Here is an 18,682-nt window from a genome sequence, read left to right as displayed (position 1 = left end):
AGTCCTTTTCAATGACAAAACTGGAAACTCGCGTTGCAAGTCGTCTTTGTCTTCAGAGACCTTCACTAAAGGAATGCAGGACGAACCCCTGATTACACGTGTGTTAAAAGCAGCTTTAACAAAGGACCGAGGTTCGGTTGTTCTCGGCCCGCAGAGCCGCAGTGGGCGGCAGCGCCGCGGCTCCCAGGGAGCCCCCCCCGCCGGCGGGGCAGAGGGACAGAGACCGCCCTCCCTCGCTCCGGCCAGCCGGACCAGCGCTCCGGCCATGGCTGACAAAAAAAAAGAGGGGAAGAGAAAAGAAGCAGCGAGGCAGGGAGGGAAGACGGGGGAAATAAATAAACAAACAAATGCTAGACAAGCAGCCCGAGACGCGGGGCTCAGACGGAAACAGTACAGCTAGAAAAAGTAAAGCGGGGGGGAGTTAATGCCGAGGCGAGAGGACAGGCAAAAGGAAGCGCGGGCGCCTCAACCTTTTTCGGTTGAAGCAGCTTCGGCGGTTGGCCGTGCGAGGGGCAGCGGCGATCCCTGCCCCGAGAGAGCGGCCGCCCGGCCTCCCGCTGCTGCCCCGCGCGTTTCTCGCCTTCCCGCCTCCGCCCCAGCAGGGCCAGACTCGGCCGCCGCCGCACCGCCGCCTTTCAAATCCCAACGGCCGCGCCGCCGGGGAGGAGCGACAAGGCGGGAAGGGGTGGGGGGTGAGGGGGTTGAACGGGGGCTTTTAAAAGTGGGCTGAGCCGCCGCCGCTGCTCCCGCACGGCGGGCCTGGCCTCCTGGCGGCGGCGGAACGGGAGCGCAGTGCGGCGCAGGGCGGCCCGCTCGCTGCCGCCGCCGCAGCGGACAAGAGCAGCGGCTACCCCACCGCCACCGGGACGGCATCGCCGGCCTCAGCACCGCAAAGCGGCACGCCGAGCCCCCCGCCCGCGCTCCCGCAGCCGCCGCCCTGCACCTCGGGAGCTGTAGTTCTTTGGCCGCGCCGGTCGCAGAGGGGGCGGCGAGGGGAAGGACTGCATTTCCCGTGGTGCCCCGCGGCGGGGAAGCCGGCATGCGCGGCGCGGCGGGGCGGGGCGGCGGGCAGGTTGCTGTTGTTACATAGGAAACAGCTGAAGAGTCTCCACATGACAGGGGGGGAAGGAGGAAGTGGGGCGACCCGCGGGGCGCCGCCACCGCCGCTCCGGTAGCCGCGGGGCTAAGGCAGCGGCAGCCGGCGGGAAGAGTCCTTCCCGCGGCGTACGGGCTGGCCGCCCTTGAGGGCGGGCTTGCGCCCCGGTGCCGCCGCTGAGGGCAGGCAGGGAGCACGGGAGCGCCCCGCCGGGCCGCGGCGTTTCGCCGGGGAAGTTTGGTGCGGGGCGGGATCCCGCCGCGCTCCTCCGGGCTTCCCGCCGGCTGCGTAGGTGGCGCCGGGCATGAACGGCTTCGCCCCCGAGGAGGTGACCCAGCGCGGGGCGGACCCCGCCGCCGCCGTGGTGGGCAATGCGGGCTCCGCCGTGGAGGTGCCGCCGCCGCCAGCGCCGCCGGGGCTGGCTCCGGCCTCCGCCGCGGGCTCGGCGGGTGCCGGGGGTGCGGGCGGCCCCGGGGCCGGGCAGCTGTGCTGCCTGCGGGAGGAGGGGGAGCGGTGCGGCCGCGCCGCCGGCAACGCCAGCTTCAGCAAGCGGATCCAGAAGAGCATCTCTCAGAAGAAGGTGAAGATCGAGCTGGACAAGAGCGTAAGTCCGGGGAGGGGGGGCGCACGGGACGGCCGCCGCCGGCGGGGCAGGCACACAAAAGCGGCCGGCGGGTCCCGGCGGTGCGTGCCCGGGCAGCGGCGGCGTGTCCGGCCCCAGACCCGCTCCGCGGGGGCCGGTCCGATAGCTTGGTTGGTTTGGGGGCTTTTAGTAAACTTTAGGGAGGTTTTTTTTGACGACGGGGAAGTTCTGTTTCCCCCTTCCCTCCCTCCCCCCCTCCCTTTTCCGTAGCACGGTGGAGTTTGGCTGGCGCTGCAGGAGCACGGCCTGAAAGTGCTCTCACTCTGCGGGAGAGGGTTGGGGGGGAAGCGCCCGCCCCTCCTGCCTGCTTCTGGGGTCCCCTCTCAGCCCTGGAGAGCCGGGAGCACCGGCTGCGTTTTCCCCCGCGTTAGCTGGAGGGTGAACAGCGTGGCCGGGAAGCGCTCCTCCTCCCCGGAGCGGAGCCTGCATGGCTCCCGGCGCGCTAGTTTGTGTCTGTTCCTGGCGAGGGCAGCGCTCGGCTGCTCCGCCTCGTGTTGCAATGTTGCACGTCTCCCCTTGCCACTGTATCTTCCGCTCGGCAGCCATCAGGCGCCGTACAACGCGGCTCGGCGCGGCCGGGCAGGGCGAGCGGACCCCCCCGCGGCGGAGGGGGTGGCAGCCGGGCCGCCTTCGGGCGTCTTTCTGCCGAATGAAACGCCCGGGCATTTCGGAGGGGTGCTTGCCCTTGCCCGGTACTGCGGGAGGGCTTTACCGGCGTGGGGGAAAAGCAGCTTAAAATGCGCGGGGGCCGGCGTGACTGCTCCGCGGCTCGGCCCCGGCTTCGTGCGCCCCGAGGGACCCCCCGGCCCCGGGGGCTCCTCGCCCTGCAAGCGTAGTCCCTAAGCGCAGCTCCCGGCTTTCACTGCCATTAAAGCACGCAGCTCTGAGAATCGGGGTTGGTACGCGCCGGAGAGTTCTCCCAAAGCGTGCAGATCCGCACAAAGGGAAACTTTCAAAAAGGAAAGAAGGGGGGGGGAATGCGTGTTGCTTGACCTCGCCTAGGTAGTGAAGTAAAACAATGGGGGGGGATATAGATGGGAAATGAGAGCCGATGTTAAACGAGAGGCGGCTTCTTGCCCTCCAAAGAACAACCGAAAGCTTGTTTTGTTTGTTTGCTTCCCGATCCCCGAGTTGCGATGAGTGGCTGGAGGGAGGGTTGGACTTGACTGATTCAGTAGCAGCAGGCTGCAGACACACGATTGCAGCACTTCAGCGTCCTCTGGGCCGAGCCGGTGGCAGTGATCTGTAGTATAACACATTCTTTATTTAGAAGAATCCAGTAGAAGAGCTTCCTGAACTCAGTTAACGTGGCTGTGGTTGCTCGAGGGTTGTCTCAAGTCTGGGAGATACGTGGATTTCATTGAAAGATGCCGTATTACTCTTCTAGGCAAGACATCTGTATATTTGTGACTTCCACAAAAACTTAATTCAGAGTGTGAGAAATAGAAGAAAGAGGAAAGGCAGCGATGATGATGGTGACTCACCAGTACAAGACATCGACACTCCAGAGGTAGCTAAATAGCTGTTTTTTTCCAGTTGTTGTGTTAAGCTTGTTCTTAATGACTATTGAGTCTGCACAGATACCACTTTTCCACCCTTGCAGCTCTCCTTATTCTGGGTCGTGTGAGGAAAGGGAAGCTTCCCGACTCACTCAGTTCATAATACAACAAAAGCTAACTGAATTTTACGGTGTATTTTCTGCATTAATTGTGCAGAGTAGAATGAACAAGATTCTCTAGATTATTTTTAAATGTCTGCTAGTTCTCTCAGAAAACCGCTGTTTTCAATTTTCTCCTTTTTAGTGCTTCCTCTCCAGCATCCTACTAGAAGAGATGCTTTGCTACATATCAGCAAAAATCTGTCTTCTGTGGGAGTTGACAACTCAAAGGGAATTGCATGTAGGATTTGAGATATAAATGCTTCGCTGCCCTGTCCCCCCGATCCTTTCCTTCTGTGTTAAATGTGTTGCAGATGACTCTTGCAGTTATTCCGTTGGCTTAGTCTAACTAGGAAAGTTTGATGATGGTAGCTCCTTGTTTTTACCCCTTGTTGGGGGAGGAAACATTTGGAGAGCTGTGCTAGAAAGGAGTGGAGAAGGATGGTGCTTTTCTGACCTGTTTTCTTCACTGCAGACCAGTGAAACCTCTCACCTGTTGTAAAAGTGAACTGCAGCTTTCAAACCTTTTGTGTAGTATAGTGGGAGAGACTGCACCTATGGCTCTTTTTCCTACGTGTGCTCTGGATTATTTCTGATACAGCCTGGTTTAGCAGGTGCTGTTCAGTGTGTTAATTCTGAGCAGAGGCTGTTATACCTACCTGGTCCCTTCTAAGAGGGATTTTTTTAAAGCTTTCTTCAGAAATAGCTCTGTAAGTATTAATTTAATGGCATCCTTACAGTCAGCATTTGCAGATACCAGCAGCATAAGTGATGAAACTTTGTGTGAGAATCCTTGCCTAAAGGCACATGGCTCCAGTCTGAAGGCTCTGACTAAGAGGATTTTAGGGGATTGGGAGTAGTTTGATGCTGGGCTGTATTGTTTGTCTGTTAAGTATGTGGGATTGCTTCTTTGAATGTTCTGTCTACAGCTAATGTTCTGTGTGACTTCAGGTAGCTCTCTGGCAAGCCTGCTTTGTTTTCTCATGCAAGAATTATAAAATATGTCATAACCAATGGATATCTCTAGAACAAGAAAGCAAGCTTTTTTTAATGGAACTACTGCAGAAAACTGCCTGGGAAGTATTTTTGAGGAGTTTCAGCTGGCCATTGGGACAACGACAGTATGTTCATCCCACGTGATTACCGTGTACCTTAGATGCCTGTCAGCCCTTGACCTTCTTTACTTTCAATTGCTATCCAGTTTATTAAGGGGGGGAAAGTATCATTCATCTGAAGACTTACTTGTAAGGCCCTCCTGTTTCTATCTCAGTCCTGACCATCATTACCTGTTAGAAATTATTCCTGCAGGAGGGGAAGAGGCTTCTGCAGTACTGGTATGTTCTGGGACTTGGTGGAAAGCTGCTACTAATCCTCCACATGATGCTGTGTCTTAGGAAGTAGAGTTTGTGTTGTGTAAACTTAAGAATACTAAAGGATACCCATCCTCTGTCATGCAAAGCAGCATCACATCAAGCATGGCCAGGTTACCAAGTTTGCAGTAGCGCTGCTGCTGCTAAGTATTCTATAGTGAGACTGCTAAATGAATTTAAAGCAAAAGTGAATGCCTCAATCTTTAATGCAGTGAGTTGGAGAATACTACTGTAATTGCAACTGATCTAGCAGAATTTCTCATTCAGCCTGCTTTCTCAGCTTGCTTTCCCACTCAGTCATCTGATTAAGCTCTCTTACACTGTCAAGGAGGGTGGGAGGGTAAGCAGTTGCTGGGAGAAGTGACTGTTGATCAGCGTTCATGGGATTAAAAACTGAGGGAGTACTGGGTTAAGGTTGTGTATTTATATCCCTAAGAGAACCTTGTGCAATTCTCTCAACTGTCAACTCACACTGAAAAATAGTTTTGGACAACTATGCCCGTGCACATAACTCCTGCATTGTGCTTACGTAGCAGGGATATGTTTGGAGAGCAAGAGCAGCTGTTTTCTTCTCTCACCTCAAGCCAAGAAAACTTTGTGGTCTAGCCTTTTTCCCCGATTCTAATACATGCTATCTCATGGTGCAGATGTGCTATATCTCACATGTAACTTGTGTAAAATTTGATGGCTGAAATCACAATATAGGGGCCTCCTTTGAATCAGCATCTTCATAGATGTTATATGAAAGTTGTTACTGGGCTTTGTGTTAATCATGCATGAACTGGGGAACAAACAAAAAACCCAGAACTGATTAAAGTACAATAATGAGTTCCAAATATTGTCCACAGCTAAAGGGAGGCAGAGCCATGCTCAGTAACAATGAAATGCTCTTGAGCTGAGCTGGGCTGTTTTCCTTTCTGCTGGAAGGTGCAGGGTGGAGTTTGGTTTTTTGTCAAAATGAGATCTGCTGAGCTGACAGTTCACACTTATGTGAGATTCCAAAATGTTTTTGAGAGTCGAACTATTAATGAATGAATCCTTAGACTGTTTTCTTCCCCTTCCCCCCCTTTTTCTTCTAGGTTGATTTATATCAGTTACAAGTAAACACACTTCGAAGGTACAAAAGACACTTCAAGCTACAGACCAGACCGGGACTTAACAAAGCACAGCTTGTTGAAGTACGTATGAGTGTTTGTTCCATAATAGAAATTGCAACTTGCTGTGGCATGTGGTTTTCTATACAATGTGATCCTTGCATAAAAAGCATATGTTATCTGGATTTTAGGAGAACAAAAGGGAATTGCTTATCTAGCTTTCTTCATTGGCCACGGCTCCTGAGCCAAGTAAATCAAAAGTTCTTTCCAGAGGAGGGAGTTTTGACTTCTGAAAGGAGTGTGTGCTGCTTAAAAGCATGAAGTATTGAGTTGGAACAGTGAGATGATCTGTGTGTCCCTGAATATCATGGAGTAACGGATTTATAGTCTGTGCATCAGTCACACCTTCCCACAAAGTGTCCTGCTGAAAAGAGCTAGAAACTGGGAGGTGGCAGTGAAGTTCTAGCAAGGTTCAGACTTTGCTTTAAAAAGCTAGTTAATACAACCATAGATGTTTCTGTGTATGTAAAGTATGGAAATCTGAAAAACAGGCTTCTATTGATAATTATGTTAATCAAAGCCACTGGGATCTCTATGAAATTAGGGGGTTTTTTCCTTATCAATATTTCTGAAAGTGCTGAAGCTGTATGTGAGTACAGCTGTATGCAAGTGTCTTTGCTGCACGTGTCATTTTAAAGGAATTCTGCACTGCAAAGATACAGTTACAGCATGCTGATGTAAATACGTGGGAGGACTGGTGATTTCTTAACAGGGAGGCATAGCAACTCTTTTCACTTTTGTGCAGTGGTACACTTAGTTGTACTTTGCAGACATTTTGTTAGTCTCTCCCTTAATCTGTGTGGATTAAAGGCAAGGTTCTTAAATGTGTGGGAGATCGCAAGGCTGAGCTGTAAAAGAACAGTGCTGCTGCCACTACGAGTAAAAATCAGTCTTCTGTTTTGTTATACGTGAGTTGAGATACAGCTAGGTCTTGAATTAACAGGGCTGTGGATTTAAAAAGCACAAGCAGTTTTTGTTCTGCAAAATTGGCATTTCTAAGGATCTGGTTTAGGTACGTCTCATGAGATATTTGCGCTTCTTATGCTTCTTATGCTGCTTGATGCAAATAGGCAAAGCTGCTTCTGTCACGCGCTTTGAATGACCTGCTGGTATTTGTGAGCTGTAGCTGCAGAACTTCCTTAGTTTGCAGTGCATGTGATTCCTTGTAACCTGTCCTAATGCACAATAGACACTGCTCCAGCTGTTACTTAAAAGTCCACTTCAAAGGACTCTGTCAAACTGTTTCTCTGTGATTTTTGGGGTGGGGTTTAGAAAGCTTTCTAACTTGCTAATTAGGCTAAACACTTATATCCTGTGGTAGTTAAACGAGCAGTCCCATGTTACTCACTTGCTAATTTTAATCCACCAAAATATTCTGCAAAAAGCCAGAGAATAGACTTGGGCAGGTATAATATTTTGCATGCTTTATTTTAAAGCTGGTGTTTGTTTTGATGAAGGGAAAGACTTCTGGAATGACAAAAGTTATTTGAGAACTGTTTAGCAATTGTCATTTTAGTGGTTACAGCATGGTGAATTTTCATTGACAGCTCTGTTTTGAAGAGCTGAATGTTCGGTTTTAATTCTCAAAGATTCTCATATTGTCTTAGATGTTTTTATACATGATGATGCAGATGCTCACCTCCAACCTGAGTAATGAGCAGTCGCCTCTTATTTCTGTGCTGTAGCTCTCTTGATATTCTATATTCATTACTTGCTTTATAGTCAAGCTTTAACTACACAGATGTAATCATACTCCTGTATTTGTTTTGAGAAGTCTTTTTTTTTTCTGAGCTTTTTACTTAGGAAATTAGGGTACAATCTGCTATTTTTAATTCATAGTTTCAATAAAATGGTTCCTGTTTACCTTTTTTAATAACTATTATACTTGAAGAGAGGTAGATTTTCCTTTTTATTTTTTTTAAACTTGATCATGCTTTTAAACTTTGTAGTCAATTTAAATCTGAATCTTTAGTTTCTGCATATAAGAGTTGTTATTTAATTTCCTTGCGTTCTTCCTTTATAGATAATTGGCTGCCATTTTAGGACAATTCCAGTGAATGAAAAGGACACCTTAACATATTTCATCTACTCGGTGAAGAATGACAAGAACAAACCAGATCTAAAGATGGATAGTGGGGTTCATTAGACGGAAAAGGTTGGGACTGAGACTCAGGCCGTAAATCAAAAGACTGAGGGTTTTTGTTGATACGCAAAAGCTTTCTTTGTAACTTTCTCCCCAGAGAGTTTCTCTGTTTTATTTTTCATAACCTTGCTGATTTGTTTGAAAACCATCTCTTACAAAACAAATTTCCTCAGCAAAAGTATTTTAAATAAATATCACTGATATTGTTGTTCAAGTGGGTGTGTCTGTAACTTATTTAGTGAGTTACTTGTACCTAATAGTTAAGCTTTGAGTAATTATGTAATAATATTAAAATATTTTTCAATTAAAGTGTGCCAAGGATATATTTATGAATGTACTTCAAGTTCTCATGATGCAATGCCTTAAAAAAAAAAAAAAAAGCTGTGGCAAACTTGGCAATAGGTTCTTTTTCCTGAGGTAAAAGGCTTTAAATGACAGTTCCAGTTGTTAGCTGGGTAGAAATGGCTGAATGACTTTTTTTTTCCCCCCTTTGGAAATAAGAATTGATGGGGGCTTTTCTGATTTGTTTGTTCATCTTGTCATTGCTGGGATATGTGCTTCCAAGCACCAAGGCCTTCCTGCTCCTATATTAAAATGGAAAAGAAAAAAAAAAAGCAGGTCTCAAATTTCAAAGCTGTAAGTATGGATGAAAAGACTGCTGCAGCTTACTGTGCCGAGAAATCCTTCCACTCGGTAAGAAATCCTTTAGCTGCTGACTTTTCCGTTCATCTACACAGGCTGCGGCTAAGAACTGAATTGGACAATGGAAGACAGAGTCTGTGCTGGGTCAACATGGAATCTCCTAACAGGCATACTGTTTCTTTTTCATAGCTTCTGTTAGCTCAGGCCTGTTTAAAAACAAACAAACAAAAAAACCCCACCCCAAAACTTATGGTTATATATGAGAAAAATATCCTGTGATACTTACGCTTTTAACTGAATATCTTCCTAAAGTCTGATGTTGAAGATATTATGAATGACTTCTCGTATTGTCCTTTAATTATTGTGCCAATCAAAGTGTGTGTTGTATGGAATATGATTTCTTTCTGCTTTAAGCTGAAAAAAGGGCAGAGCGAGAAGAGCTCTCATCTTAAAGCAGAGGAGGACATGACTTCAGCTTGTTCAGTTAGCAACTCTTAACCTTATCAGATGTTTGAAGACTTTTTCTTAATTTGGGAAAAATGAGAAAGCAGTATTTCTATGGTCCAATCTGCTCGATGTTAATCTTGTTTCTTGAAAACTACTATTTTGCTGGTATCACTGCAACTAAGATGTTCCGCTTTGCTTTTTTTGACCTGTGATACTTGCATAGAACTGAATGATGATAAACCCTAACCTCAAACTGGCTGCCTTCCCAGTAGCTCTCAGTGGTCTGATTTCTTTCACTTGCAGCGTCTTACATATTTCCACAATAAAGTTCTGCGGCGTTGGCCTGAGTTCAAGATGGTTAGCGATATCTAGCTTAGTGGCAGCTAAAATTGGTATTCCTTTGAAGGGATGTTTTAGAGCCCATTTCACTAAGACTGTAAAGCTGTTTGCTAAATATCCTTTGCACAAATTCGGCTCATCGTCTTCGAAGTACTAGTTAGCGAAGCAGCCAGGGAACCTGGCGGTGGATAGGACATCTGAAGGAGAAAGGCTTTTTCTCTCAGTCTGCGGCAGGGGTGAGTATTCTCACCTAGGCCTAGCAGAACCTGTAGAAGAAGCTTTGGGAAGGAAGGAGAGTGGGGAGAGAAACAAAAGGAAGTCCCTGTGGGAAGTCAGTCTTAAAATAGTAGCCTAAGTGACCCTGTCCTGCTGCATGTGGAGGGCAAAACTTTTCTCCAGTGGATTATGGGTCTCGCTTAGCCAGGAGCGGTGGAAGGAAAGTAACTGGAAAAATCACCTGCTAACTTTTACTACCCAGATTTTCATCTGCCTTAATTTTTTTTTCCTACTGCTGCTTTGGAAAGCTGTGAATGCCAGGCATATGCGATGTGATTTGTGTAGAAACGAGGTGGCACAACCAACAGAAGTTACGTGCCCTTATTACTGCTGGAAGCTCATAGAGGATTTTGTACAAGAGCAGATACCATGGGGGTTTTTTAGCAGAGCACTGACTTTGGATATTTTGACTGTGGGTTGTCAGATTTATGGGTTTGGGGTTTTTTTACCCTTAATTGATGATTTGGTAGGAAGCCCAAATGACTCAGGAATAATTACACAAACCAGGCTCAAAAAGCCTGGTGACACAAACTGTTTGTTTGACAGACAGTAGCGTAAGAATTACTTGGCAAAAATAGTACACACAAATTTACTTGAAACTTTTATTATTAGCTATGTATAATCACACTACTAGCCAACCCTCATTTACTAACAGGAAGAAAAACAGTCATAGTGATATTTCATACTACCTGTGAAATAAGTCTGGTAAACTGGTGGTAGCAGGTTTTGTGGTGTAACAGTGTAAAATTATTAAATGAACAGTACACTTTTTGAGTGGAAGACTAATTACTTCTGTACTACATACATTCCATGTGACTGACTTGATAGCTGAAGAGTTTTTATATGTAAGGCAATAAGCCAGGCTTACTGCCTGTAAGCCTAGCTTGTTCAGGTGGGTTTTCTTAAACTTAAAGGGACATAAATTTTTGGCCGTTTTTCTCTTGTACAACAATCAGTGTTGGTAGGTGTTGAGAGGTGACTGTATAGCTACAGGCTAGATCCTGATACCTCTTAAACATTAAGATGATTACCTCTAATATTTTGAGATACCTCTTTGTCTTCACTTCCCTAGTTATTTCCTTACAGAGCTAGCCTAAAAAATAAAAAGCCAGCATTTTAACTTGCTTCTGGGGTACTGTATTTCAAACAATGCTTGATTTAAAAAGCTGCTTAAGTGTGGATTTTTATGTTGCTTTAACAGACCTTGCATCAGTCCTGCTTTAGACATCTTTCTGAATATATATACACACTATTGTAACTGTTCTAGTATTTTAAATGTTCAATGTTAAGATCAAGCAATTTAAGGTTTTACAGATTGCATAGTTAATGCAGGTGACCAGGTAGACATAATTAAGACATAAGTGTGCTTTAGTACTATTAATGTGAAGTTTGACTTTTTTTTCCAGTGGAATTTTCAAATATGAATGGTGCATGTATTTTAAGATGCCTAAATAGAATGTGGGAGCCTGTCTGCAGAAGTGCCAGGGGATGAGTAGCTTAAAACAGCATTAATTGTGTGGTGCCCATAAAACAATAGGAAGCTGCACTGCTGTAGTTTGCTACGAGAATCACGTTCCTAATGACATGAAGGCTTAGGCTTGAAGTTTCTTCATCCAAACTAATTGAGAACGTTATGCTAAATAACAGAAGTTAGGCTTTTTGCTAGGGGAAGCATTAAGAGCTTGTACAGTCTTTTACACAATTACAGAAATTAAGTCAGCTACCAAATTTGAAAGGAGAACTTCTTACATATTGGAGATTCTGAAAAGGTGTAGAAAGGAAATTTTTCTACAGTGGCACTGTCTTGTGGTTAGAAAGGAAGTTTGTTTGTTGGTAGTGGTTTTGGTTTTCCCCTTGAAAGCATTATTATGTGATTGTAGAATGATGTCTGTTCGTCTTCACCGGCAGACTTGATGTCCATCACTGACTGTTGCAGGGTATCACAAAAGATATCTTTGGTCCAAAGAAAATATCCCTGAAAGATATTATCAGATATTTAAATAATTAGATCATTGGTTTATCAGAACTTTAACATCATATGCATTTCCAGTTGTGGATTTTTTTTTTTTTTTTTTTAGCTTGTGGTGGGATATATGTGGGATTACTGTGTTTGTGGGATGCCCTTCCAGCAATGCAAATGCAACTGCAGGTCTGGATGAAGATACTTTTCTACCTCTGCTGGCCTGGTTTGGAAGCGATGGCAAAACTTTCATTGACTGATCAGAGTGCTAAGACTCCACCCTGGTATTTCAGCTTTGAGAAAATAAACTTACCGAATATATAATATTATAAAAATAAAGAAATTTGGCATGTGCGTGCATGCATGCTATGTAGTACAATTTGTCCCGAGAGCAGACCTGCAAAGTAGGTCTTCTGTACCTCAAGACGGTTGAAGGAGGACCTCCTGATGTGTTTGTGTCAAAGAAAGAGGCTTTGTCAGGCTGCTCAAAGCTCAGAGGTTGAAGCTAGAAACCCAAAATGTGCTTCAGGTTGAGGACACCATATCTGGTTTTAGGGAGAGTGAAATATGAAAAACTTATTTAAACCCTGCTCTCAGTTTGAACGTGAGGTTTCTAGCTTTAGATGTCATTCCCACTTGGTTCAAATCTAGTTCCCTATGGGAGTGCTGAGAAGTTGCCTTTTATTGGATTTTACATTAGTTAGGTTAGAGAAACTTGGGTGGTTAGAGGAGCACACGTAAAAAGTCATTTTTTTCTTCCCAATATAAAGCCATCACATTTTAGTGTCCCCGAAGTATTGGTAAGTTTTGAAGTGTTGATATTTTTAATCTAAATTTCCTGAAGTAAAGATGTTGCTGGAAAGCTGAATGAAATAATACCTCTTAATACATTTTATTACTTCAAACCAGTGTGGGCTGGTGGTGTCTATTAACTCAATATTATTTTTGTTGGGATGTACGTTCTTTCTGTAAAACAACAGCAAAAAAACCCCAAGTTAGGTGAGAACTTCACCGTTCAGCTTTGTCAGCAGAGCCAGTGAGCCAGAGCAGTGTAGATGTTCTCAGGCTAAATCTTTTCCCTCCCTTGCAGGCATTTGTGAACCTCCATTTCCCCGTTTGCTTTCTCACTTTCAACAGCTGTCGTCACAGAATCATTTATTCGACTGATGTATCTGCATACGCCTTAGAATAGTGGTATGGTTCTTTACCATGGAACAGAAATCAGATGGTTTTGTTTGTGGTCCCGAAAACATCTTCATTGCAAAGTGCTTTGAATGAAGATTTGAAGTAGTTCTCTTATTTAGTTTAGATCAAGCAGAAGAGTCAAAAGTTGGGTGATTTAACTGCTGAAGTCCCCTGTAATAGGACATACAAGTTTACCAAATATGCTAAGTATGTCCTAGGTGGGCCCCTGAAAAACAAAAACTTAAAGCTGGCAGCGTATCAGATAATTGGCTATATCTTGATATAATTTCAAACCATCTGAAGTGATGCATTTCTTTAAAATGATATCTTATTCCTCCAGTGGAAACTGTGAAACGATGGACATATAATGGGTGATGACACGGAACTGTACAAGTTGATATGAAATGAGCACGGCCTTACTTTGGGCAGCAGAGCAATGCGTCCAAGTTGCAGTAACAGATCACCTCGCAGCCCTTCCCTTCCCAAAAGTGATCTCGCAGACCATCATCGATCTGTCGAAGGTTCTCCATGCCTTCGGGGATGTCGTGGCAGCTGTGGTCTTTGAGGACCCTCTTGTAACAAGCGGGACGCCGGGAGGGCGCCGCAGGGGCACCCAGGAGGGTGCTCAGCAGAAGCAGTGCCGAGACCATCTTCATTTTGGCGAAGCTTCCTGCAGCGGGGTGCTAAAGAGAAATGAGGTATGTGACACGGGTGTAGGTGTTGAACAGATCTCTTTCCCCAGTTTGCTTTCTGGCTTGCGTTTTTCTTTTCTTTCCTGTGAACTTTTGGAGGTTTGAGCCTCTGTGCTGGAGAGTGTTTTCTCCTAGGAGGTAAATAATATTGCAGCAGAATTGATATTCATTACTTTCTCTACAACCTTGGGAATCTTTTTATCGGGAATTGAGGCTTCTGTTGCTGGCAATTTTGTTGTTTCTTTGGCCTCTCACCTTGAGAAAATTGCCTTGAGCTGGCAGTGTTCTCTCAGTGGTGTAAGTGAATGTATCGATTGCTGCCAAACCAGGGGAAAATGTCCGGGTGTGTTTCCTTCCCTTCCTGGCCATTTTGCCTGTCGAAACAAGAGTCACTGGCATAAAATGAATGGTATCTTTCCCCATCAAATTTGTGGAAAAACCATCTGCTAATTGAATCCTCTGTCATGGACCGCCCGACAAACCGAAGCGTTAAACAGCAAAGGAGGGTGAAGCTCTCAGCGTGCTGCCAGGTGCCGCTCTCCTGGGCTGCCGGCTCTGCTATGATACAGCATTGCTGAGAATTTACCTCCCCCCCCCCCCCTTTTTTTTTTTTAATATCTCTTTTTGGTACTGCAAACTGCTTAGCTGAGTCTTGCTACAGGAGGTCATTATGGTTAATTGGCTTTTTAAAAGACAGGCTAAATTGTCCCTTGCAAAACTCTGCTGTTGGTGACTGGGCTTTCCGTCGTCTGCGCGAGCTGCTTTAGCGTTAGCTGTGCTGTTCTGTGCTGCTTCGCACAGAGACCGACCGTGCCACAAACTTTGGATAAGACCCTTGAACTCGTATTCACTTTTAAATTAGCGTTTTGAACAATGCTTCAACCTAGATGTTGTTAGTATTAGCAGGGGGAGTGGGGTTTTTTTTACCTTTCCTTATGCTTGAATGAAAGGGGTTTGATACCTTACTGAATTTAGGAATTCTGCTCTGGAAACTAACCTAAAGCAATGGTCAGGTCTGCCCAGCGAGCTATCCCTGAGCGATCCTCGCTCGCCTTGCGTTAGCCTCAAGGAAGACTTTGCTGTCCTTCATCCCATTGGCGCTTCGGAGTCGATCCCCTGACACTATGTCATTATGGCCTGGTTCTAGTCTTTCCTGCGGGGCTGCAGAAGACAGTGCTCCAGCCTAACCCAAAAATAACTTCGAATAAAGCAACGTCTGATCAAAGAAAGACTATCAAATGCCAAGGTAAGATGGCAGAGCTATTACTTAGATAAGAAAAAGAAATAAGTTGTAGAAGTCACTAAGACAATAGTCCCACTTGAGTTATTTTGTAAAGCTCTTGAGGTCACCTTTGGGAAAAAAAAAAAGCTATTAAATATATAAATTTACTGTATTTCATAGTAATTTTTCCTGGGTAGTTACAGCACCACCATAGCTTGCTGATCTTCCATTTCTTCAGGCAATGACTGACACACCAGAGAGTGGAAGAATTTGGATTCGTATTAGGGATAAAATACTACACCTTGATGCTCTTAGATTGTATTTTTCCGTAAGATTTTGAGTAAACTTGTTTTTTGAACACCAGTAGCCAAATAATATATTAAAAAGCAGCCAATACATTAAAGAACATGACTGAAGTGAAAATAAGCTCTTGTGTATTTTTGAACTTCTGTCATAGAAGCAAAATTCATTGAATGATTCCTTTTACTTTCCATGAACTTGCATATGAACTTTGAGTAGGAGACTCCTATAAACTACTAGTAATGGAGCCTTGGGGATCTATTTTTTAATTACCTTAGAGTGCAGCATTGAATGGCATACTATCTTTATTAGTTTTAGACCTCAAAACTACTTCTGAAATAAAGTAAACATTGTTCTGACTTTCCCTGATGTTGTTTTTTAGACTTGAGTAAAGAATCTGTATTATTATAATAATGGTTTTATTTTGTAGGAGTATAAACACTGCAGTTATGAGGGTTCTGCTCAGAGAAGTCTAATGCTTAAAGACTACAAGTTTGTTTATACTATGCCTTGATAAATGCCAATGTCAAGGAGTACAATTTAACATTCTTCTGTTCAAATAATTGAGCTTAATTATTTAAGTATTTAATGGAAGAAAATTTCCATGAAAGAGAAGTTTAGGAAGCAGGGAGTTTATGCCTTAGTTTCCTGTGATGGGATTATTCTGTGAGTTCTTCCTCTGAGGATGAGGCATTCATCATATCTTGCTTTTGTGTACATTTTTTTTTTTATTCCTAATAATTTGGGTAATCTTTCCCTCCCTGGAGTTCAGCTGGATTACTCATTTGAATCTGTCTGTCTGCTCAAAATTTGTAGGAACTCATTCTGTCCTGAAAATGGGCAGATTATCTATAGACTGTCAAATTGCTGGATTCAAAAATCGCAACCTACAGTTTAAGATAACTCACTACTTGCCTTGGAACAGAACAGGATATTGCTATAGTGCACCGTCGAGAGGGCTTATATGGATAACTGCCGAAATCAGTACCAGCAAAGTCAATCTGCTGCTGAGCTACGGGTAGACAGCTTCATTATCAGCTCAGTTATGCATCTTACCAATGTTCAGCATTGTTATTATTCAGAAAAACCATTGTATTTATTTTATTACAATTTTATGTCTGGTTAAATATTTCCTCTGGGTGTTGTGGGTTGGTTTTTTTTGCAGATCATAACCAAAAGGTGAAAAGACCTTTCTTCAAAAGATTATTCCTTTCCTGCGAGAGAAAGGTCCCTATTTGCAGGTGAAAGATTGCCAAGGAGACCTGAAGCATTTCATCGGCTCCCTGCACAGGATCGATGCTGATAAACTCAGCAGACCTTTCAGATGCAGCATCTTTTTCTGACAAACTAATGCAACTTCTCCTGAATATGGATGCAGAGATGATGGAATGTCACTGATTGCCTAGGTAAAGAACAGAGCTAGTGTATGCATATTTATTTCACAACACATGTCAAAGACCTTACCTGCTTTTGCATGCCACGGAAACGGTCTTTTCTCATAAAACAAATCAGGGAAATGTGATGAACAAATCCAGTCACTAAGGTGACTCAAAGATTCATTGCCAGCAAGCACCCTCTTACATTTCTATATTTTATAAAACCTTCTGAAAAAGTGGCAATGCCAATCATTCTAAGCCTGACCAGGTGGCTCTGTCAAGATTATATCTTTTTAAATTCTAAAAAGAATAAAGCCATCTAAAGCTATTTAAAATTAGCTCCCTGCATTTGCATAAGTTCTTTTCAATGAATTACTTTGGTTACTTTGACACAGTGTAAGTAAAGTTTGAGAGCAAATGCAGCTGGGATAACAAGTGCTTTGAAATCATTTGGTGTTTTGTGTAAAGGAGAATGGTTAGTTTGGGAATATGCACGGGGAGTCAGGAATCGGTGCTATCCCCGCTCGTTCAGCCGAGAGCATTTGAATTATCCTGCCAGGCAATTTGGCACCGTATAGTCTTTGGATCTGCTAGATGTGGAGGTAGTCAGAAAAGACCAAAGAGGAAAAACTCACATTTCAGCCCCCTTGGCCAAGACCAACAGGGTAATATTTCATGAGAAGTGATGCCCTTTAAAGGTCACATGGTATTAGTAGGAGCTCAGGTGTTAGAAATAAAGGATAGAAACAGGGAAAACTGAGAAATGGCACAAAATGTGTATTTCAGCACCTCTACAGATCCTGCGTGTTTGGGAAAATACAAATATTTACAATTTGGTCTATCAACTACTAAATACACCTTTGAGAGTTATTAAGCGCTGTGCATCTCCAGTTGCCTAACGTTGAAAACAAGGAACACACTAGCTGGTACACTTTCGGTGAATGATATTTTCCCATCTGTCCAGTGGCATGTGCTGAGTTAGCAAGTTGCACTTAAAGTGGAGCAAATTTAATATATATTTGCTTCTTAATATGCATTGAGTTCAAGGGCTAAAAATACCTATTCAAAATAAAAGTCTTTTATTGTTTGTTTGTCAAGTTTCCATTTCAGAAACACCTGTAAAATGCTGAGCTAAGCATTTAATTATTTAGGTGTGTTAGTGCCTAATAGTTAGGTTTATTAGTGAATTCCTAAGAAATCATTACACAAGAGCTGCATAACTGATATTATTATTATTATGAAGTTTTTTCCATACCAAAAAAAAAAAAATTCTTCAAATCTATTTTGCTTGAACAGTTGGTGCATTGTAAGGACAGCAGCTAGTCCACTGAGGATGAATTCAGTGAATTACTGCTTTGTAATTACCATCAATACCGTGATTCTTTCCAAAAATTGAGTTCTCATTAAAACCCCTTTAGTTTTCTTAAAGACAGTAATTCATTGTGAACACCCCTCTCTCCATATTCGCCAATTTTGCAATAATATTGAGCACTGGAAGGCAACATAGTGTCTTTAATGACTTCAGATGTTAATATGTACCATCCAACTTTGAAGAAGAGCGAGATAGTGAAGGAATTATCTTTAGCTGGATCATATCCATGCGTCTGCCTGGAATAGCAAGTCCTGCCTACAATGTATCTGCATCTCCCAAATCTTCTCCTGCACGTTCCGATATACGTTTCTAATTCTGCATGCGGTAACTAGCATCAGCAGAACAAGTGCACAAGGATAATTTCAGGAGCAAGACATACCTTTCTCTTCTGCTTCACTCCTTTCCACTTTCTTGGCAGCTCTATCTTTTCAGAGGTACCCAGAGAGAGCGGGAGCTAGTGGGGACGAGAAGAGGGGAGGGCTGACGGGAGATGCTGTACAAACAGCCCTTTGTTTGTCCTGACTTCTGCCTGTGACTGACGTGCTCTCCTCTCCAGCGAGGGGCCAGAGGATGGGCTTCGAGAGCTACCTCTTTCCATCACTGCCAGCCTAGGCTAGGGCGGAAAAAAAGAGCGTATCCTTTCCAGCAGGAAATTATTAGTTCATCCAGGATCCAATGCGAAGGTGTCTCCTCAGAGAGCAAAGCGTAGCATCCACGACAGGGGAAGAGGAAACACCCCGTGGAGTAACCATGTCTTGCTGTGGAGCATGAGCAGGCTGGGGGGAGCGGGAAGGAGTGGGCTCCCAGG

General features: G+C 44.3%; 2 protein-coding genes across 4 annotated transcripts; one reads left to right on the top strand and one right to left on the bottom strand.

Annotated features, from left to right (window-relative positions):
* Nucleotides 1-781: 781 nt before the first annotated feature.
* Nucleotides 782-9,423, top strand: SAP30 (Sin3A associated protein 30). 2 transcript variants are annotated; one of them, XM_054823929.1, is made up of 4 exons: nucleotides 1,039-1,700; nucleotides 3,127-3,249; nucleotides 5,846-5,944; nucleotides 7,944-9,423. In XM_054823929.1, the coding sequence occupies exons 1-4, from the start codon at nucleotides 1,401-1,403 to the stop codon at nucleotides 8,064-8,066; spliced, it is 645 nt and encodes a 214-aa protein (XP_054679904.1). In that variant the 5' UTR covers nucleotides 1,039-1,400; the 3' UTR covers nucleotides 8,067-9,423. The 2 variants fall into 2 exon arrangements, with proteins under 2 accessions (XP_054679905.1, XP_054679904.1); XM_054823930.1 differs by lacking the exon at nucleotides 3,127-3,249 and having other exon boundaries at nucleotides 782-1,700.
* A 937-nt stretch (nucleotides 9,424-10,360) lies between these two features.
* On the bottom strand, nucleotides 10,361-18,374 carry SCRG1 (stimulator of chondrogenesis 1). 2 transcript variants are annotated; one of them, XM_054823935.1, is made up of 3 exons: nucleotides 18,254-18,374; nucleotides 13,333-13,595; nucleotides 10,361-11,742 (listed from the first exon to the last, which is right to left on the bottom strand). In XM_054823935.1, the coding sequence occupies exons 2-3, from the start codon at nucleotides 13,566-13,568 to the stop codon at nucleotides 11,688-11,690; spliced, it is 291 nt and encodes a 96-aa protein (XP_054679910.1). In that variant the 5' UTR covers nucleotides 13,569-13,595; nucleotides 18,254-18,374; the 3' UTR covers nucleotides 10,361-11,687. The 2 variants fall into 2 exon arrangements, with proteins under 2 accessions (XP_054679910.1, XP_054679909.1); XM_054823934.1 differs by lacking the exon at nucleotides 18,254-18,374 and adding an exon at nucleotides 13,860-13,973.
* Nucleotides 18,375-18,682: the final 308 nt, after the last annotated feature.

The sequence above is a fragment of the Grus americana genome, chromosome 4, assembly GCF_028858705.1.
Source record: "Grus americana isolate bGruAme1 chromosome 4, bGruAme1.mat, whole genome shotgun sequence".
Classification (NCBI taxonomy): Eukaryota; Metazoa; Chordata; class Aves; order Gruiformes; family Gruidae; genus Grus; species Grus americana.
Note: the sequence above shows the minus strand (reverse complement) of the source record. Positions and strands in the feature narration are given on the sequence as shown.